The 22,706-nt window shown below is 37.7% G+C and overlaps 1 protein-coding gene across 6 annotated transcripts in view; it reads left to right on the top strand.

Moving 5' to 3' along the window:
* Positions 1–22,706, top strand: part of Fam135a (family with sequence similarity 135 member A) — a 78,779-nt gene that overhangs the window by 44,601 nt on the left and 11,472 nt on the right. For 3 of the 6 annotated variants that reach the window (XM_029538385.1, XM_021197626.2, XM_021197625.2), the window contains 8 exons: positions 2,199–2,248; positions 4,158–4,313; positions 12,994–13,067; positions 14,842–14,996; positions 15,210–17,556; positions 18,969–19,129; positions 20,934–21,025; positions 21,486–21,583. In XM_029538385.1, the coding sequence (XP_029394245.1) occupies positions 2,199–2,248; positions 4,158–4,313; positions 12,994–13,067; positions 14,842–14,996; positions 15,210–17,556; positions 18,969–19,129; positions 20,934–21,025; positions 21,486–21,583 (3,133 nt within the window). Of the gene's footprint in view, positions 1–2,198; positions 2,249–4,157; positions 4,314–12,993; positions 13,068–14,841; positions 14,997–15,209; positions 17,557–18,968; positions 19,130–20,933; positions 21,026–21,485; positions 21,584–22,706 lie in introns of those variants that run through there. The other 3 variants (XM_029538388.1, XM_029538387.1, XM_029538389.1) reach the window with 2 other exon arrangements.

The following is a 22,706-nucleotide window of genomic DNA, read 5'->3' as shown; positions in this document are numbered from 1 at the left end:
AGTTTTATTTTCAGTTTGTCAGATAAGTGAATAAGATGAAATGAAGACGATAAGTGTCTGTCAGATGAGTGCTGGCTGGGGTTTCACATGCTTATTTGTCACTAAAACCATTTCAGAAATTCAGTTCTTTATCATGATGGAAAGAAGTTACTTAAAATTAAATAATCTATAGTACAATGTGGCCATTTGCAGCATATGTTAGCATTCTGTATAGTGTTTAAAATATACTTGTAGTTTAAATTAGTGTACTGCCAGCCTCTCTGCTTAGCTGTCAACAGCCTAGTTGTCTAAAATGCTGCTTAATATTATTATGAGTTCTCTTAAAAGGTGTGTGTGTGTGTGTGTGTGTGTGTGTGTGTGTGTATTTTTATTTGTTGGGGAAAGACATGACATGGGGAAAAACTAAAGCTTAAACTCAGAGGGTGAGGGAGTGGTGGCACATAACTTTAATTCTAGCCCTGAGAAGGCAGAGGCAGGCAGATCTCTGAGTTTGAGGCCAATCTGGTCTAGAAAGCAGATTCTAGGACAGCCAGTGTTCCACAGAGAAACCCTGTCTCAAAACAAAACAAAACAAAAACTCTAAAGCATATAAAAGTCAGTTGTAAATAACACTTGAGTGTGTAAACAGTCAGATCTAGAAAATACCAGGTACCTGAATATATCTCTTTATAGCCCAAGTTCTGATTACAAAAATAATATGGGTTCTGTTTGGTTCTTTTGTGGAGAATGGGTTTTTTTTTTTTTTAATGTTTTTAAAGAAACTTGTGCAAGTAAGTTTATTACATTATTTTCACCAATATTTGACCAAAGAGTGAAATAGGGAAATTTTTGTTGTATTTACATCAAAAAAGGAAAAGTAGCTTTGTTAAAAGTGCTTAAGCTAGGTGGCAGATTTCACTGAGTAACTGTTGAAAAAAAGACCCAAAATTCAGAGAATGTGTAAAGCAGAATTCTATTGTTAGAAATCATTAACTCTAAACCTCATATATGCACATGTGTTCATTATTTCAAAAACATGGAAGAATATGTTCTACATTATAACCTTGGACAGAAGGAGGAACATATGTCATCAAGATAATTAAATAAAATAATGGGTATAATTTTACACTTCTATTAATTGCTGTATCATAATATAGTGTTTCAAAAGAAAAATATAATAAAACTAATTTTTAAAGTGAGATAAAACTCTGTAAGTGATTAAGTTTAGCAGTTAAATTCTGCTTTCATTCCTTGTTAAAGATGCTTTTGAGCTGAGGAGGTGCCTCAGTGGTTAAAGTGCTTGCTACAGAAGTATGAGAACCTGAGTTAGGATTCCTACCACTGAAGTAAAAGCCAGGGTCAACTGCTTGTGCCTGTATCCTAAGCAGTGCGGTATGGAGACTGAAGAACCCCTGGGGTTTGCTGGCTAGCCAGTTACCTGAACCGGTGAGCTCTGATTCACTGAGAGACTGAAGACATCCAGCACGGGCCTTGCTTACACACAAGAATGTTTTCCCTGAAGTAGCTCGCTAGCTAGAATTATCCATTGGATTTGGATTCTTAGATAGAAACATTAGAAAAGGGTATCCAATTTTTAGGTTTATCTTCTGAAATGGGATGAATATACTAAATTTAACTTTAGCGATTTTCTCTTCTGTGATGGGAAAAGATGATGAGCAGTCTGAAAGTAGATGCTGGCACGTCAGCTTTATGCTTGCTTGCTGCTGCTGGGTTTTTCTTTTTAACTTAACACTAGAGGCCACTGAGGTTTCTGACAGTGAAATTAGTTGTGAAATCAATGAGCTAATGAGTTCAGTGCAGCATGCCATAGGATGTATCTTTCCTTTGTGTGAGAATGAGTTTTTTAAAATGTAGTTTAGTTATTTTTTCTTGTTAGAAATTAAAAATATTTAAAGGTTATATTTGAGATGTTAATCTAATTCTCTTCATTTAAAAATAACTAATCTTTATGTTGTTAGTTTCAGTATTTCCCTGTTGATATTACACTTTAATTATAAATTTCTTAACATGCTTAGAGTGTACTTAAGTAAATCATAATTATATGACCAAAAATCACCTTATTTGTAACAGTATCTGCTATCCTGTTAAATTAGGGATTAACTTTTATTGCAAAAGATTCTGTCCTTCATATAATAACAAAGATAGTTTTCAGAGCTAACATTGAAATCTTTCCTCTAATTAGTTTTTACCCCTTTCAGAGGAAATGGATGTAGAAGCTCGTCTTACTGAACTGTGTGAAGAAGTTAAGGTACTTGTAGCTTTTTTTGTTAATACTCATTCTTTTAGTGATTTCTATTTTCTATTCTAAATATCTGTCTAAGAAAATCTAATTACTTGTCCTGTTTTAAAATGCAAAGATAAATTGGGTATTCACGGTAAAAACCACAGATTAGATGATCAAAAGCATCTAGCCTCAACATAAAGTTAACTTTTGCTTTGAAAAGTTTATTATTTTGTACATAAAACAACTGATCAAATGTATATGTTTCCTTCTGTGATTTTATTTAAGGAATTTCTAGACAGGCTTTAAAAACACTTGTGTAGTTTTATAACATAATTTTTTTTCATCCAATGACTTTTGGTTAGTATGCAAAGAAATAAGTTTCCTGTGACACTCTTAAACACTTCTTGTCATACTTGGTTCTCATCTGCCCCTCCTTCCACACCACCCTATCTGTCCTACAGCTAGGCACTCTTGCCAGCCCTCTTGCCTGGCAGTTCTTTACAATGACACGTTTTACTACAGCAGACTAATTACAACTCCTGCTCATTCTTACAATCACATTGGATACATTTTTCATTTTTGGTCAGGTAGCCAAGTGCCCTGACTGTTCTCTGTAAACGCACTTCTCACAGCTGTGTCATGGGAGACATCAAAGCCATGAGCCACATGAAACTTTACATTTGGTTTGGAGTGTATGTCTGTGTTTCAGTGAAAACTAGATTCTCTGTGACAACGATCTCTTTAATGATTCTAAGTATGCAAGATGGAAAAGGATATAATTTTATGTAGTATCACAAGGCTTCTTTATAATTCAGTTGACCGTTTTATTTACAAAGTTATCAATGTAGAGCTGAAGGGGTAGCTGAGCAGTTTAGAACTCTGGCTGTTCCTCCAGAGGACTGGAACTTCTATTCCCAGCATTTACATGGCAGTTTACATTGATCTGTGACTCCCAAGGAATCCTACACTGTCTTCTGACCTCCATGGGCACTGAACACATGTGTATTTATATTTGTACAGGTGAAACACCCGTCTATATAAGATAAAGGGTTGCATCTTATGTTCCAGTATACACTGAATACAGTTCTTATCAGTCAGCCCCTGGTGGGTCTCCTTCACTCTCCACTCCCTGTCCATTCCAGCTGAGCAGCCTCTACTTCCATGTTGGAAACTCCTGTGTTTTCTTTTTATGACTTTTTTTTTTTTCCAAGACAGGGTCTCTCTGTGTAGCCCTGGCTATCCTAGAACTCACTCTGTATACCAGGCTAGCCTCGAATTCAGAAATCTGCCTGCCTCTGTCTCCCAAGTGCCAGGATTGAAGGCATGCACCACCACTGCCCAACTTCTTTTTATGATTTTAATGTTTTGTTTTTATATATATGATTTACAATACTGGCTAGCGCACTGAAATTGCCTCAGTATCTGTCTTAGTTAGGGTTTTACTGCTATGAACAGACATCATGACCAAGGCAAGTCTTATAAAAAACAACATTTAATTGGGGCTGGCTTACAGATTCAGAGGTTCAGTCCGTTATCATCAAGGTGGGAGCATGGCAGTAACCAGGCAGGCATAGCACAGGCAGAGCTGAGAGTTCTACATCTTCATCCAAAGGCTACTAGTGGAAGACTGACTTCCAGGCAACTATGGTGAGGATCTTAAGCCTATACCCACAGTGACACTCCTACTCCAACCAGGTCACACCTATTCCAACAAGGCCACACCTCCAAATGGTGCCCCTCCCTGGCCCAAGAATGTACAAACCATCACAGTGTCTATGAGTTAAATAAGAGCTCATTATTCAGCTATTCTCTCTGAGCTGTTTTCTCACACGCACACAGTTACCTTCACGATGATGTTCTCAGTAGTGTTGTGATGAGATGCAAGTCAGTCATTCTCAGGAAGCAGTGAAGCTGTTTGTCCTTGTCGTTTTAGAAAGTAGAAAACCCTGATGAACTGGCAGAGCTCATCAACATGAACCTTGCACAGCTCTGCTCACTTCTCATGGCTTTATGGGGACAGTTTCTGGAAGCTATAACACTGCACGAAGAGTTAAGAGTGCTGTTAGCACAGGAACACCATACTTTGAGGGTAAGTTTTACAAATGTACTTTAGTAAGCACTGTGTGTGTTTAGGAATTTCTTACATAATATGTAGATAACTCAGAGACTTCATTGTGTTATTGTTTGGTTCTGAAGCCAACTAAGAAACTGCTACTAAGAAGTCCACCTAAAAGTAAATAAAGCATGAATATTTGTGGTATGAGAGCTCCTGGAACCCAGAAGCAGAAGGTAGAAATCAGTAACTCATCTCTGAAGGCCTTTGATTTACTTTCACTTTGGTTTTCCATTGCCTTCCCTAACCTTATGTGTTAGGAAGTTTGCAAGGTAAAGAAAGTAGATATATTTGCTATAGATCTACTGTTGCCCTTACTCAGAAAGTTTATAAAATTATTTTATTATATAGCAAATGCTTATTATTAAATTCTGTATAAATCAGATCCTATACTGTGTGTATATCCTCTTGTATGCTACCTTTCTTTGTAGCTACAAGTTGTTTTCTCTTGTAATATGCACCATTTATGCATATGTATACAGATTATATATACACACACACATATTCACATACAATTTGTTCTATTGATAGACATTTAGATTTCTCCTATGTTTGTAACTGTTACAAACCAAGAATCGTGTCCCTGAAGGGGACCTTTATCCCTTCTTCATATACTACTGCAATATGTATTTCCCAAGATTCAGAATACTTAACCCATCGTAGTAGCCAACTTAAGACATTTTTATACTGATAAAATAATAATGTTTAGTGTATGGCCTGTCTTAGTTAAATTTTTGTTGGTATAAAGTATCCTGAGAGAAGCCACATAAGAACTTGGAAAGCATGGTATCAGGAAATGAGGCCTGATGGTTCCATTGCATTAGCAGTCTGGGAGCAGGGGGCAGGGGAGGGGGAGGAGAGAGGACATTTCACATTCATTTCAGCATGGCCCATATGTAATTTTGAGCAATTGTCCAATTGTCATGTCCTATTTGACAGCCTCACCCCGTCTCTATTTTCAGGTTCAAACTCAAATTCACAAGTCACATTCAGTTTTAACGGCCCTTTCAATTCATTTAATATATCTTATGTCTTTACCCTTTGTGACTGATTGTGTTTTGCAGAGTATTGGCCAGTGGTTGCATAGCGTACCCTCAGTTTGGTCTATTCTTCCTAGTAAATAGAGTAAAATGACACAATATAAGTAGGGATATTAATTTCATTTTTTATAGTTCGATAAATTATATTTTTCTAAGGAGTTTTTATGTTCTGTCTATATTTTTAAATTTACTATTACCAAATAACAGAATTCTCCCCCTTTTTTAATATCTGCAAGTTCTGTAGTGCTTTCCCCCATTCATGAGGAATATTTTTATGCCCTTTTTCTGAACTGGCCTTAAAGAGAACGTCTCTTATTAGTATTTTTAATGGACTGTTTTTTCATGTTGTTACTTCTCTCTTTGATGTGTTTTCTTTTCTATCTTGTTCTTGTTACTATATTTCAGTAAGTAGGATTGTAATATTGGAAACTTTTTATAGAGTTCTTCCTTAGAAGTTCTTTAATAAAGATTACTCACTTCTAAAAGGCCTAGTGTGAGATTTCACAGTGGATAAAACAGTGTAATTGTAGTAGTCACCTTACTAATGATCTTTAGCTTAGTGTAGTAGTTTAAAATGAATAGCTCAATAAATGCAGTGTATTTCTTTCAGGCAATTTTCATTAACATTTTTCACCACCAAGACCGTGAGCAGTGATGAATTTTTGTAGAAATGCAGCCAGCTCCGAGTGGTGTGTTGCGGTGTGGTGCGGTGTGGTGCTAACACTGATGAACCTTTTACTTGGTGCTCTTTGGAAATGAGGACTTAGAGCCGGGCGTGGGGGCGCACGCCTTTAATCCCAGCACTGGGGAGGCAGGGGCAGGGGGATTTCTGAGTTCTATGCCAGCCTGGTTTACAGAGTGAGTTCCAGGACAGCCAAGGCTACACAGAGAAACCCTGTCTCAAAAAAAAAAAAAAAAAAAAAAATGGAAATGAGGACTTGAGTGCCAGGCTGCCTCCTCTGGGAGGTCACCGTATGCTTGTCTTGATTTTCTTGATAGCCATTCTGACTGGAATGCCATGAAGTCACAAAGCCACCAGGGACTGAGGATATTCAACACTTGTTTCATGTGTTTATTGATTTTTGAGAACTTTGTTTCCAAATAGTTCACTAGGCCATTTTTAATTGGTTGAGGTAGACTCTGAAGCTGTGTTTTCTTTCATATGCAAAGCAGCTCCTAGAAGGACAACATTTAATTGGGCCTGGCTTACAGGTTCAGTCCATTATCATCAAGGTGGGAGCATGGCAGGGTCCAGGCAGGCATGGTACAAGAGAAGCTGAGAGTTCTACATCTTCCTCTGAAGGCAGCTGGGAGAAGACTGGCTCTCAAGTGGTTAGGAGGGTCTTAAAGCCCATGCCCACAGTGACACATTTCCAGTAACAAGGCCACACATCCTAATAGAGCCACTCCCGGGACCAAGCGTATTCAAACCACCATATATCTGTAATCAGCTGGAACGCAAAAGCTTCTTAGTCAGGCAGCCTAGCTGAAAGGACGAGTTCCTCAGTCAGGGAAAGACCAGTTTTCAAGGGAGCAATAGAGGAAGACCTAGAATACCTTCTTACACTCACACATTCATTAAATGACACAGGTAAATTTTAACATTTTACTCGGGCATCCCATTCCATGCCCTATTTTTAATACCAAAATAGCCCATATTTTAACTCCTAGTGGAAAAATAAGTAGTTTAGATATAATGATAAAATGCTGTAGTACCTTGCTTTGTAGTGTATCACAAAAACTGTGGCAATTATAGCTTTGATTGATTTCTGGCTCCCATTTATTCAATTCAACATGAACTTATTAAACTGCCTTGACATTCTGAAAGGCCTATAATAGCCAAAGTAGCCCAAAAGTAGTACAGTATTTGTTCAGGGAGAGACAGCCTAGTGAAGTGCATGGTTTTATGATGTATTCACTAGGAACAACTTTGTGCTAGGTCACAGAGGTGACCTTCTGACAAGAAGTCTCTCGCTCTTCCTCTGGCTCCCTCCCTCGCTCCTTTGTTCTTCTGCTCACTCTGCTTCTGGGTGTTGAGCCCAGAGCCTTGAGTGTATTGGCAAGTGTTCTCCCACGGAGTTGCATCCACAGTCCCTAGTGACATCTCTTGTATTACAGTGTTCATATTGTAAGATCAGAGACGGCTATATTTAATGTAATTTATCAATTATTTAATGTTAATTATTAATGTTTAATGTAATTATAGCTTTGACCCAGAATGGTGTTAGTCCAGTATTAAACAGATCACTGTATGTAGTTTGAAGATTTGAAAGGCTAAACTTTGTGCATATACTTAATAGTGCTGACTTATTTCAGTCTCTTTGATTTGTATCAGTCTCAATTGAACTGGATAATTCCTTTTTAGGCCTGATAGTCAAAGTTTTTGACAATCTTATAGAGATGAATTATTCCCAACCTGTGTAAACAATTCTGTTGTGTCTGATGTTATAAATAATGACATTTATGTCAATATAGTAATGTCAGAATAGTTATATTTGGATTTTAAATAAACAGCATAAAATAGGGTAATATCCATCTAGAAATAAGCATATCCAATGTATTCCTATGTAACTGCATACTAAAGCATCAAAGAACTTATCTTTGTCTTTGTATCTTTAAATCAAGTATGCCTGCTACAGAGAATGATTCCTTGGTAAAAAGAGAACTCATTTTGAGTCCATTTTCTTCAAATGGAGCCTGCGGCAAACGTTTTGGTCTTACTGGGCTTATAATTTTGTAGTTCTAACCAACAACAAAGAAACTCCAATTTCATATGGTGATTCCATTGTACTGTAACTTAGCAATGGGAGAGTCATTGCCTAGTGTGCACACAGGCTCTGAGTTGTTTGATTGTCATTGCTACAAAACTTTTCAAAAGGAAAGAGGAAGGGTAGAACCTGGGGGCAAGGATTATAATTAGACTTTAAACAGCTAAACTTGTTGGAACTGTCTGTAACCTCAGCAACAGGAGGCTGTGAGAAACTTACAAACTTAAGAGCAGCCTGGGCTATGGTAAGACTTTGTCTTACAAACAGATAGCACCAACACTACCTGACTTCACGTGGACAAGAGGGAACCCTGACACCTCTGGTGGAAGAGTATTGTATGTTGTTTGTTGTTAGTTTGTTTTTATCATTTGTGATTCGTAGGTTTTATATGAAGGCATAAAACCATTAGTGTATACATGACAGGAAAGAAGAGGTAAAGCTGTCTAGAGGACTAAGGAGGGAGAAGGGAGGCTATGAGAGCAAGTGTGCTCACATGAAATATGTTCACATAGAATAAGCAGTAGTCCAGTGCGCCGTAGCATACCTTTCATTCCGATTCTTGTGTGATGTGCCATCTGCGTTTTACACATAAGGTGACATATAATCTCAATTATATTTTCTGTGATCACCATGGCAATAAATGATATGGATTTGAATTTTCATTTTGTTTGAATAGGAACTGATATTAACATGTTTCATTTGCACTTACTTACTGGAATTGATGACCTAAAATAGTAAACATCCCACCTATGATAGCCTAATGGCTAGGATATCAAAATATATATTGATAAGTCTCCTAGAGCCGGTGCAATAGGTAACACGTAGTAGCTGTTTCCCAAGACTTGTTTTCTTCCTTTTTTTTTTTTTTTTTTTTTTGCAATCAGAAAAACATATATACCAAGTTAAAGATTATATATAACTCTGTAGCATTTATTGTATTTACAGTGTTATGCAGCTGTCACCTTTACCTTAATCCAGGACTCTTACCCAGATGTGAACCTACCGTTCTTCCCTTCCCTCCCTCTTCTGTGGTCACTGGTCTCACTTGCAGTTTCTGCATGGTTCATAGCAGTGGACACAGCCCTGGCATTGTCCTTGGGTTCCTTCAGGGCACTGTTCTGAGTCCGTCCTGTTCGTGCATCTGTTAGTACTTTATCTTATGGCCAAATTCCACTGAGTAGATGAACCGCTAGGATAGTTTAAGTGGGAAATACCAATCACAGACTCTTGTATGTAGGAGCTCCTGGTGGCACCCTTTTAGAAGCTTCTGCAACATTTGAGACTGGCCTAGTTGTCAAAGGGGGGGGGGGGGGTCACAGCTTCAAAGTGTATCTTCTGGTTCTGAACCAAGGCACAGCATCAAGAATGTTATGCCTGCCTGCCATTTTGGACAATATCCTCTGCAATGGTGAGTTAATTACCTGTAATTTAGCCCTTTCCTAATGATGGAATTATTACAAAGTTTAGATAAACTCAACCTAAACATATGAGCATCCTATTCTACCAAAATTATTGGAATATTATTTCCTATGTTAAAAGGTCCCAAGTTGTATTTTTTATTAGTATTTCTTTTTTTATCCTTTACTTACAAGGATCTTTGGAAGGGGATTATTTTTTAAAGTACTTAGCTAGCTAGTTGGGTTAGTCAGGTTTTTGTGTCTTCTTTTTTCTTTTTCTTTTTTTGAGACAGAATCTTACTATGCTGCTCTAGCTGTCCCGGAACTCAGCATGTAGATCATGTTGGCCTTGTACTCACAGAGGTCCACTTCTGCCTCTCAAGTACTGGAAGTAAAGGCATGTGCTACCATGCCTGAGGTGTAAAGGCATGTGCTACCATGCCTGAGGTGGATATTTCTATATCAGGTTATTATAGCTGGGCATAGTAATAGTAGTTCATGTTTGTTATCCGTGCGCCTGGATAACAGAGTCAGGCTTGCCATGAGCTTGTGATCAACATGAAGTACAAAGCAAGTACAAGGTTACAGAGTAAGACCCTGTCTCTTTCTCAGAGAGAGAAAGAGAAAGCAAGCAAGCTTTGCTTCTCACAGTGTCGTCTGACTAGTTATGTGCTGTTGTCGCTGCAAATCATCATGTTCTCTTTGACGGGTAAGTTCATGTCCTTAGTACAGTGATGCTCTCATGTGAATTCATCAAATTGTATTTTAAATGTGTAATGCCATAACTCAGATATCACTTCTTAGAACCAGAAAATGCTGAGCAAGGGATGGAGCTCTTTGGGTAGGCACTGCCTCACATGTGTGCTGGGTTCAGATTCCAGTTCCAGGAAGAGCAGAAAGGCTTAGAAAGTTTTAATAAAGATAGGTAAAATAAAATGGCCTATCACGTGTACAAAAATACAGTTTTACTTTTTTAATTTTCTCTTTTGGAAGAGATGTGGATAGAGAAATCAATTCATTTAAGTACATTAGAATTGTATCTAATATTAAATGTGAAATAGTTTGTGTAATAAAGCATTACGGTAACACAAAGAGCAAAGGACATGTAATCAAACATTTGCCAAGTGCCTTCACTTTTCAGGTTAATGTAAAGATTATAATCTATGACATGGAGACACTGCACATTCAGTGTTCAGCATATAGGATTAGTATAACAAATACTCTTAACAATTTGAACAAAATAGTAGAGTGAACCCAGAAAAGAATATTTAGCTCTTTAAAGCAAAAGTTCAGTTTTTTTCTATTTGTTCAAGTTTGAATAGTTGTGATATTGCCAAGCAAATTATTTTTAAATTAGAGTATACAACCAAACTCACTTTTATAAGCAGCTGTAACAAAGCAATGATATGGGGAGGTGTTGTATCCCTTAAATTTAAATTTGCAACCTAACAAATTTTAATATTATGTGTTGCCATCAGGTGGCAGTCATACAACAGTTACCTTGACACAATAGACCCATTCATTGCATGTTATCTTTTAGTGTGCTAATATCACTCAAAGCATCTAGGAAAAGAACTTCATTTGAGTACATAAGGCAAGGAAGTATTTCTGCAACAAAGCCTTGGTGTGAAAAGACAAAAAGCTAAGCCCTTTAGAGCTCAGTTTTGGAGTTTCCCAAATGTGTACTTGAAAGGCCAGGCTTAGCACTTCCTTGGCTCTTCTTGAAGTAGATTCCTCAAGTACTAAACAAAGATACCTCCCCAGTACCACGTTAAGGTTTACACCAGTCTCAGCACAGGCTTACTGTAGGAATCGGCTGCTAAGGAGAGAAAGGAAGCAGCTTGCTGACTCTAGAAGTCCAGTGGAAGCTAAAGGAAAGGAAGGTTGCATGAAATGAAAAGGGAGTCCTCTGGGGAACTGCCAAAGGAGAGAGACGGGACTTAGGAAAAGGGTGGATATTATTCAAGAAATATAACGTGCACTTAATGTAATAAAAATAGACATTTATACTTTATAGTCACCAAATAAATATATACACACACACACACACCCCAAAAAAGTCCTTAGCATAATATGATTTGAACATGTGAATATTTCTCTTCCCTCTGTGTACCCAGCAAGATATCTTCCCCTCTTAATTAGCTTATTAGTACTCTAGTACCAAAAAATAAACAAACAAAAACCCTCCCTTTTTATAATTAAAAATAAATGTCAAAATACAAACACAGTGGAGGAAATAGCAAATTCAGTATCTATTTACCAAGTGCATTCTTCTATAGCATGCCAAAATGTATTATTAGTGGGCACAGAAGCCATCATGGCGCACACCTTTAACCCTAGCATTGGGGAAGCACAGGCAAGTAGATTTCAGTGAGTTCAAGGCCAGCTTGGTCTACATTGCAAGATCCAAGCTAAACAGACTTAAACAGTTAGACCCAATCTTAAAAAGCAAAATACAAAACATAGTTCCTGTTGTAAAGAACACCATATTACTACTAGAGAAGTATGTGATGTGTGCATAGTTGTGTTAAGGCAGAATGAGGTGAGTGCTAGACAAAAGCAAGTGCTTATAGACTGTTCACTTTGAAACTCCTGGGCACATAGTCTTTGTTCTTCACCATGCCATGTGCACAAAAGGTATTGATTGTTATTTGAAAGTGCATCCGGGCAGTGGTGGCACATGCCTGTACTCCCAGCACTTGGGAGGCAGAGGCAGGCAGATTTCTGAGTTCAAGGCTAGCCTGGTCTACAGAGTAAGTTCCAGGACTGCACAGAGAAACCCTATCTTAAAAAACCAAAAAAATAAAAAAAGATTCTATAGGGTCTATATTTTGCCAGGCGGTGGTGGTGCACACCTTTAATCCCAGCAATTGGGAGGCAGAGGCAGGCGAATTTCTAAGTTCGAGGCCAGCCTGGTCTACAAAGTGAGTTCCAGGATAGCCAGGGCTATACAGAGAAACCCTGTCTCGAAAAAAGCAAAAAATAAATAAATAAATAAATAAATAAAGAGAGAGAGAGAGAGAGAAAGAGGGAGGGAGGGAGGGAGGGAGGAAGGAAGGAAGGAAGGAAGGAAGGAAGGAAGGGCATCACCTGAAGCTCAGAGGTCAAATGCCCAAAGTCCCAGTGCTAATAGGTCAGTCAGTTCATGGTCATGAATGTCAATGTCTGTTGGAGCGGACATTGTCCTCCGTCCGCCATGTGTCAGGAAGCAAGCAGAACAAGTACCGAGGAGGAGAGGTGAGAGACAAAATGTTAACTTCTCTCACTCCGTTCTTCTGTTTCTTTAGTCCACACAACCTAGAAGCGCAGTGATTTAGCAGCACTGAAGGAAGAAGTTGAGGCCTCACAGGCCTGGCTTTGGGTGCCTGGTGGAGTTAGTATCTCCCCTGGATTCTGTGCTGGACTGACGTGAGCCGCCAGGTGATCAATGCTCCTTTTTTAAATTCTGTAGGTTCGCAGATTTTCAGAGGCGTTCTTTTGTTTTGAACATCCAAGAGAAGCTGCCATTGCATACCAAGAACTCCAGTAAGTAATACAAATTCAAAATGCAGTTAATTCTATTTTATATCCTTTTACAGATGATATCTTAGACATAATTAATAACAGACTTCGTAGTGTTTAAAGCAGAAGAAAATGAAGGCATTTCAGATGTAGAAATCCAATCACATTAGGTTTAATCCTAGGAATTGCCTCTTGAAAGTCCCTTTCTGATCAAATAAAAGCATAATGGATTAGCATTGTGTCCCTTGATGTAAGCTTTGCCACACCCTTGATAGTCCCAGAGGCCTCTGCTCTTCCCATGCTGCTGGCTTCTGCTTTTCCTTCCCCAGGTCAGAGTAGCTCACATTCATCACTTTTGTGTAGTCTTCACAGTCTGAATGTGAAGGGCACTGCCTTCAGTGACATAGGTGATACACTGAAAATAGCTGGACAGTGGTGGCACACCTTGTAATCCCAGCAGTGAGGAGGTAGAGGGAGATGGATCTCTGTGTTCAAGGTCACCCTAGTCTGCATAGGAGTTCCAGGGCAGCCAGGGATACATAGAGAAACTATGTCTTAAAAAACAAAACAAAAATCCAAAAGAAATGCCTTCCATCTTTTCTACTGACTATGGTTAGGGCTCATTTTCCTTGTCTTCAAAGAGTTGTTGGAAATAATTTCACTTGAAAAAGAGTAAAGCAGATCCTAAGTAGTGAATTCTGTATGATTTTATATATATGAAGTTTTGAACCAGCAAAACTTTAAAGTGAAGAAAGTCCAAACAGTGGTCCTCTTGGGGTTGACGTGGCTGGGAAATTATGGAAACGGGAGGACACTGTAAGATGGAAATATTCTGTGTTGTGTATTCATTTGTTAATCATAGGATATATTTGTGTGTGTGTGTGTGTGTGTGTGTGTGTGTGTGTGTGTGTGTGTGTGTGTGTGTATCCTCCTAAAAATACCCATAAACAATAACTGGACATTAAAGTAGTCAGTAGTGAATTATAAAACTAGGGCAAGTGTTAATTGTTCAGACTGGGCAATAATTAAATGGAGTTTTTATTATACACTTTTGACTTTTTAAAAAATATTTTATTAGAATTTTTTATAAAACATTTTTGTATTTTTTTTTATGTGTCTGATGGTTTTTTTCTGAATGTGTGTATTTCACCATGTGTGTGCCTAGTGCTATTGGTGAGCAGAGAAGGGATTCAGATCTCCTGGAACTATAGTTACAGATGGCTGTAAGCCACCATGTGGGTGCTGGGATTCAAACCAAGCCTTTTGCTAGATCACTGAGTGCTTTTAATCACTGAGTCATCCATCTTCCAACGCCCAAAACATTTTTCTGATCACTGTTTTGTATTAGAAATTTATATATCTTGTTTTAAATGGCTGTTCACTGTACTTATCAATATGTATTAATAAAACAGCCATCCGGAACACACATTTTCCCTGAGTTTTCTTTATATAATTAGTAAGCATTGAACTTCTGGTACTACTTCTGTGGGCTGTTGACAGCAAATTTGATGCTTCAGCCAGCATGCACTGACATTCACCTGGAAATAATATAGGAAATGATACAATAGATTAAGAATAAGTTTGTCAACAAACTATAATTTTATGTCAATAATTTAGTATCAGTAAACCCTAATTTTCATTTTACCTGTTTTTATCTCTCACCAAGAAAATGTTCCCAAGGATATAGTAGTATCTTGAAAGGGACTAGAACTGGTGGGGGAAGAGAACAGGATAGAGTTTAAAGTGGAGTGGGTGTAATTATTTTTTCACTACCATCTGACTTAAGAATATTTTTCAGTGCTCAGAGTCATCTACAGATGTGCACCGCTATCAAAAATACTTCCTTCTGCAGTTCTCTTCCACCCCTACCTATTGAATGTAGTGAATTAGATGGAGATCTCAATTCATTACCTATAATCTTTGAAGATAGGTATTTAGATTCAGTTATTGAAGGTAAGTATAATCTAACTAAAATACATAAGCTCTGTATGTCAATTTTAGTATATTCTTCCAAGTATACATAAAACCATCCCCTAATAGTAAATCATTTTCCCCTCTAGTTTCATTTACTTTTGAGGAAAGTAGAAAGTTATAGTTAGAAAAAGTAGTTTTGATCCTTTGAGTTCTCACACTTTTAAACTTGAATCTTTTTTCTTTGAATAAAAGACTTAGATGCGCCCTGGATGGGAATTCAGAGTCTTCAGATATCAGAGGCCAGTAAACTGGATAAACATGAGACTGAGGAAAGCTCTGTAGCCGGACTTTCTAGCCCAGAGTTGAAGGTCAGACCTGCTGTTGCCTCCAGTAATTGCCATACAGAAGGTGAAAAGCAGCTAACAAAATCTCTAAAAGGAAAGAATGAAGAATCAAATAAATCCAAGGTTAAGGTCACTAAACTCATGAAAACAATGAAACCAGAAAACACAAAAAAGTTAATAAAACAGAACTCTAAAGATTCTGTGGTTTTAGTAAGCTACAAATGTTTGAAAACTACAGCATCGAGTGATTTCACTAAATGCTTGGAAGGCAATCGTTCACATAGTCAGAAGGAAGGTCTGGATCCCACAATGTGTGGGGGTAATTTTGACCCAAAGACCTACATCAGACAGCCAAGTCAAAAGGAAGCTAGCTCTTTGTCAGCTAATACAGACAGAACTGAACACAAGTCTCCAGATACTGAAAATATGCAACCAGACCAGTTCGATCTCTTGAACTCTGGCAGCCTAAATCTTTGTGCAAATTTGTCCATTTCAGGTAAACTTGCTATTTCCCAAGAGGATAGTGATATCCCAGATACGGAACACAATCTGGCATCTACAAGTTCATCAAATGATTGCCATGACTGTCAGACAACCCCGTCTTCGGGAGTTAGAACACTTGAAGTCAAGTCCAGCAGTAAAGAGTCTTTCAGTGGAGAGAAAATAACTGTTAAAGTAGGACCTTGGACGGAGCTTCAAGAAGCTGAACTATTTGTGGATAATTTACTGCCGGATTTTGAGGCCTTAGACTCTAATGATAAACCCAAGTCTATAGATACGCCACTTGAAAAGGATGCTTTACGGGAGACAAAATGTCATTCTACTGAAGAATCATTAACTAAATTCAGAAGTAATCTACCTGTTCCTTCTACAAAAGAATATCATGTTGTAGTAAGTAGTGACACAATTAAATTACCAGATACTAATGCCACGTATGCCTCCTCTAGATTTTCAGATTCAGGTGTTGAAAGTGAACCAAGTTCTTTTGCAACACATCCAAATCCAGAGGTAGCCTTTGAAACTCTCCAAGGGCCAGGTCCTTGCAACAATGAAAGATTATTTCCTCAGCTTTTGATGAAGCCTGATCACAATGTAAAATTTTCATTAGGAAGTCATTGCACTGAGAGCACAAGTGCTTTAAGTGAAATACAGTCATCTTTGACGTCAATAAACTCCCTGCCTTCTGATGATGAACTGTCGCCCGATGATACCTGTAAGAGATCTGCTGTGCCTGACTGTCATCTAAGTGACAGTAAAACCGTATTCAGTCTAGGAACAATGGATCTGCCGAAATGTGACGATACTAAAAAGTCAAGTATTATTTTGCAACAACAATGTGTTGTTTTTTCAGGACATTTGGACAATGATACGTTAGCAATGCCTGCCTTAGGTTTAAGTACTGAGGACCCTTTACAACTCGTTTTCTTGGGTGAAGACGCTTCCAGTGGTGTGAGAAGTAGCTGGGGCTCCAAGCCTCATTTGGATCCTCCCTTTCCAGGCTCCCAGAGTCAGGGTACATCTGTTAACAACTCCGAGGAATCAGTGCCAACACTAACTTCAAAACTGATTTGCTTAGGTTCTCCTTGTGTGGTCTCAGGGTCTGTTTGCACTGATGCAGAGCTCAGTGCCCATAGAACTGTGGAAGGAAAGAGTGGTGAGCCATTAAATCACAAACAAATGTGTTCAGAAGCCCCTGTTGTTGAAAGTGACCCTCTGAGTACAGGTGAACCTCTTTCCAGTAGTACTGATGTGGTAAAACAAGGGCTTGTGGAGAATTATTTTGGATCTCAGAGCAATGCAGATGTTTCTGATGCTTGTGCTATTACCTGCCACAGTCCAGTTAGCTCTCAGGAAACCTGTGACAAAGGGATTAGTGATCTTCAGCAGGAACAGGGCAAAGAGGAAGAGGAGGAAGATCAAGAAATGGTTCAAAATGGGTATCATGAAGAAACAGATTTTTCAGCTACGGATGGAACAGTAAGTGTTCACTATATAAGTGGAAACGAGTTAGGAGAAGAAAGACATGAACAGTCTGAAAAACTAAGCAGCAACTATCTGAGGGCTGGTGTGACTGTTCCTGCTGTTTGTACGTCTGGTTGTTTGTCCTTCCCATCTGCTCCTCGAGACTCTCCTTGTGTTAAATATTCTTCTAGAAGTAAAGTTGATGCCATTACAAAGCAACCAAGCAGCATTTCTTATAACTTCAGTTCTTCAACCTCCTGGTATGAGAATTCACCAAAACCTCAAATACACGCGTAAGTAATGGAACTCAATACTGTGTGCTAAGCATATATCTGGACCATCAACATGTTTCCTTGATTGTTAAAAATGGTGAAATGGGCACAGTATACCTTTGGAAGTCTGCTTCCAAATGGTCCTGTCATATAGGTTGGATCTGTTTTTCAGCAGCTTCACGTTAGAATTGTACAGCAGCTAAGATTAAACCTGCTTTTGTCAGGACATCAGTTTCCCTCATAACTTCAAGGAAGAGCTGGTCTGTAATGAATACACGTGGGACCGACGGGTGATAGTAAAGAAATGAATGGCACATCTGTAGGACCTTCTTAAACCTGTGGGCCTCAGTCAGTCACCTTAAGTCAGTTGTTTCCAGTAGCAGATCCATCTGTGTGCACAGGTTCCCAAGATCTTCTATTTCAACCTAGACCTAACCATCATCTGTGAGGTGAGGAGTCGGGCATGTGTACAGTAGATTTTTAAAGGAACAGATTACTATGGATTATATATAAAACCTAAAGCAATAATGTATTAACTGTCATTGATTTGAAAACTTATATATTAGTTTGTCATGATAGCATATGTCTTTAATCCCATACTCAGGAGTGAGTCAGGCACATCTTTATGAGTTCAAGGCCAGCCTGCCCTCCCAGGGACAACTATGGCAATATAGACAGACCCTGTCTCAGGAACAAACAAAAAACTGATGGTACCTTTGGGATCTTCTCAGTTTCTCTGAGGCATCAAAAGACAACGTCTCTGTCTTGGCCCAGTGTATACTCAAGAGGCCATGATCCGACTACTCCTCCCTTTCCACGTAATTTTAGCCAAATGGCTGTCATGTTAAATAGCACTTGTGGTGGCCACAGTCTTCAAATTAGATTTATTATCATGCCAAATACTATATGCTGCCTGTTAGAGTCCTGTACCTCTCTTGGTGCTGCTCCTTATTGGAGTATTAGAGAAAAATTCAAATAACCCACTTGCTTTAATACCATGCTCACAGCTGCGCTTTATATGATCGCTTCTTTCTTTCTTGTTTTGTTTTTCAAGTTGTAAGAGAATAAAGAAGAAAGAGTTTGATTACATGATAAATACCAGTTGCCATTTTCCAGTACTTTCAGTTATTCTATGCATATAATATTAAATTTGGAGAAATTAACATTCTAACATTTTCTTACTTTAAAGTTACTTCAGGCTTAAAGTGTTCATCGTGTTTAATTAGAATATGTACTCAAAGAACCAAAACAGTAACCCTTTGATAAAATCATTTAGGTGACCCCACATAGTTTCTTGATTTTTTTTTTTTTACAAATATTGCTGATCCTCTTTTCCTGCACTTCTCTAAATTCATTATGTGCTCTTTTTGTTTCTAAAAACAAAGAGTGACTGATCTCTAGTAAAGACTATTTTCTATAACACTTCACTTCAGTTTCCTTCAGGCAAAAGAAGAACTGAAGCAACTCAGACTGCCTGGTTTCATGTACAGTGACGTTCCTCTGCTGGCATCCTCAGCACCGTACTTCAGCATGGACGAAGAGGATGGTTCTGAGGACGGCGTGCATCTCATTGTCTGTGTCCATGGTCTGGATGGTATGTGGCAGCCATTGACACCTGCCATGGCAGCTCTGTAGCTTTTCCTAATAGAACCATCAGTTGTCTGTAATCTTTGAACTTGAAATATGGTGAATTGCTAAAATTAATTGAATATTACATTTTGAAACAAATATGCTTTACTTTACTAAATGTAGTGTTAGATTTTGATTTTTGTTCCTTTTTAAGTAAATTTGCCACTGATAACATATATATATATATGTGTATATATATGTATATATATAGTACATATATATGTATATGAATGATGATCTGACACTCATGTAAATGTTTTAATTTTAATTTTTTCGGTATTCTTGCTGATTTTATCAACCATAACCTTAGGACTGTACCTTAATAGTTTCCTATTCTCTTTTACCTTGCTTCTTACACCTTAGGGATTGGGAGAAAATTAGTATCCTTACTAATTTTAGGCATCACTAAAATCATGCTGAGCTTCACAACAGCAGTTTTCCTTTCTAATTTTCGAAGCTAATAGAAAGAAAAACAACTATTTCTAGATTAATATGGCATGTTACTTTAATTCTACAACAAACTATTTTGTGGGATACAAAAATATTAAATAAAGATCTTTTTTAAAAGACTCTTCAAGAAATAAAACATCTTCAATACCAGTCTTTTAACCCTGTCTTCAAATAATGTCATGTCAAAGAATTATCTGCAAAACAAGATTTCTTGACAGAATTATCTGGCAGATTTCCTTTATTGAAAATTTCACAACACAGACTGTCTTTATGTCACATAAATTGGTTCAGAATAATAGAAAAAAGATGGACTGCAGCCCATTCTTTGGTTATTCCAACTATGGTACCGAATCTGGTAACACCAACATGCTCCCTAAACAGACTATTTGATATGGTAAATAAAACTCTAGCTTGTAGTATTAATATTAAATTATTATAATAAATTTTCTGTGTCCAGAATACACTAAATAAATATAAAGAAATATAAAGAAAATAATATATAAAGAAATTAAAATATATATAAATTTCTTTATATAGATATAAAGAAATTTCTTTACAGTATAGAACATAAGTAAATTAATATGAATAATTGATGAGATACAAGAACCATTCCCAGTGACTATGAACTGTGAACCAAACATTAGGTAGTAAGGAGAACTACTCTCCAGCCCATAGTTGTGATTAATTGAATATGTTTCTAAGCCATGGAAATCTTACATTTAGTAGTGAAAATTAGAGGTATCTATTTTAAAATTGGGAATAAAAAAGAATAACATCTCAATAATTGATAATGAAATACCAAACAGTAAATATTAGAAGGGTAAAATAAAATTGAACACCTGATAATAGCATGTATACATTCCTAGCAAACCAAAGGAATCAGAAAAATCTACTAATTTTAAAGGCATTCTATATTTTATATCTGTATATTTTATTTCTCTTTTTAAATATACCTACTGATGTTTTTTAGGTAATGATTATTAAACTGTAACCACCGAAGGAAGGTCAACAGACTAAACCCAAATATAAATTACATTGAAGATTTATTACATTACCTGGGGCAGTGATGGAGAGAAGTCAGTCACTGACTGCTGGTACTCTGTAAAGGGCTGTGCTGTTTGGTAGACACGTGAACCACAGCTTCTTAAGAACTCAGCCGTGAAAGGATATTGGCTGGAGACTTACACAACACATTGTCTGTCAGCAAATGGATTAAGACAAGAACTTCCTGATTCCCAAAACCGTGACAGTGCGTGATTGTATGCATGTCACCTTTTCTTCCTCCTCCTCGTCTTTATACATTGCTTTTCGTTTTCTAGGAAACAGTGCAGATCTCCGACTAGTAAAAACATACATTGAACTTGGACTGCCTGGGGGAAGAGTTGATTTTCTTATGTCTGAGAGAAACCAGGTACAGTAAGATGGTATTTTCAGTGGCAGCAAACATTCTTGTGCCAGTTCCTACATTTTGCTTGCTACACAGTGCCTGTGGTCTTACAAACACTTCTGACTTTTGTGAAATTACCATCAGTTCATATACAAAGGATATACATTCTGACTTGAGAGTTCTCTTTGTGCCTAAAACATTTTAGAGTTCACATTTCTGTATAAAACTTTTATTAAGTCATTATTTGAGGCCCTGTGTTTCATCTTACTAGCTTAAGACATAGCTAAACGAAGCTATTACAGACACTGAGGCTCCTTTCCCTAGAGACTTTCTTCTTCACTTCAATATAATGAACTCTACAGTCACGAACGTGCCTTAAAATGAACTCAACTATATTGATAACACCTAAATTTTAAAAACTGTGTGATTGTATTTCATGTTACGGTATATATTTTAGTATATAATATGTTCTCCTTTTGTTTAGAATGATACCTTTGCTGATTTTGACTGCATGACTGATCGCCTTTTGGATGAGATCATACAGTATATTCAGATATATAGTTTAACAGTCTCAAAAATAAGGTAACATTATTATACTGTGTACTTTTATATTTCTGAGACTTAAAGAACAGAACAGTCTGTAGTACTGTTAACCTAATCTGCTCAGCTGATAAGAAGGCCTACAGCCAGTGGTGCTGTAGAGGGAACCAACATCCATGTACTGTCCTCTGTTTTCCACACGCACACATATACATTATACATACATACATACATACAAAATAATTTATGTTAGTGTAGTAAAATATAAGAACCTATAACTATATTTTAGAGCTAGGAAGATTGGCTCAGTTGATAAATTGCTTTGTTTCTTGCTATGCAAGAATGAGGATCTAAGTTCAGATCCCCAACACCATGTAAAAGCCAGGCACAATGGTGCACATCTGTCAGTCTAGTGCTGGGGACCCGAGACAAGTAAGCGGACCCTGGAACTTGCTGACCAGTCTGTCTAGCCAGTTTGTGAGCTCTGGGTTCATTGAGAGACCCTGTCTCTAAAGAAGTAAAATGGAAAACAATAGAAGAGTATAGTTGAAGTCAATCTCTGGCCTTTACACATGTATGCACGTATATGTACCTGTATGTATATGCACAGAAACATGTACACATGCACTCACCATTGAGGAAAGGTTATATTATTTTATTGTATAGAATGTTGAGAATAAATTTTAGGGACAGAAACTAGGTAAGTAGAGCAGCTATTACAGTAACCAGGAGAGCCAGCAGTCTCCAGCAGATTGAAGTGATGGCTGTCTGAGGAGATGCAAATGCTGACTACCCTCATTTGGTGATGAGACATTACACACATGTTTTGAACCAACACATTGTAACCTACAGATACATAGTGGTAATACATGTTGGTTAACATTTTAAATTATTTTTCCTTAAATTTTTTGGGTGTATATGTGCATGCATGTGTATTCACACAGAGAGAGAGAGACCAGAGGCTAGCTGCAGGTGTCTATCCTCAGGCACTGATTTTGAGACAGGCTTTCTCCCTAGCCTTGACCTCACCAAATAGACCAGACTGGTTAGCAGGCACACCCACCCCAGAAGTCCACCTGCCCTTACCTCTCCAGCACTGGGATGCAAGGGAGCAACCACATGCACATCTTTTTTTTTTTTTTTTTTTTTNANAAAANNTNTTTNC

This window comes from Mus pahari, chromosome 5, assembly GCF_900095145.1.
Source record: "Mus pahari chromosome 5, PAHARI_EIJ_v1.1, whole genome shotgun sequence".
NCBI classification, from domain to species: domain Eukaryota; kingdom Metazoa; phylum Chordata; class Mammalia; order Rodentia; family Muridae; genus Mus; species Mus pahari.
Note: the sequence above shows the minus strand (reverse complement) of the source record. Positions and strands in the feature narration are given on the sequence as shown.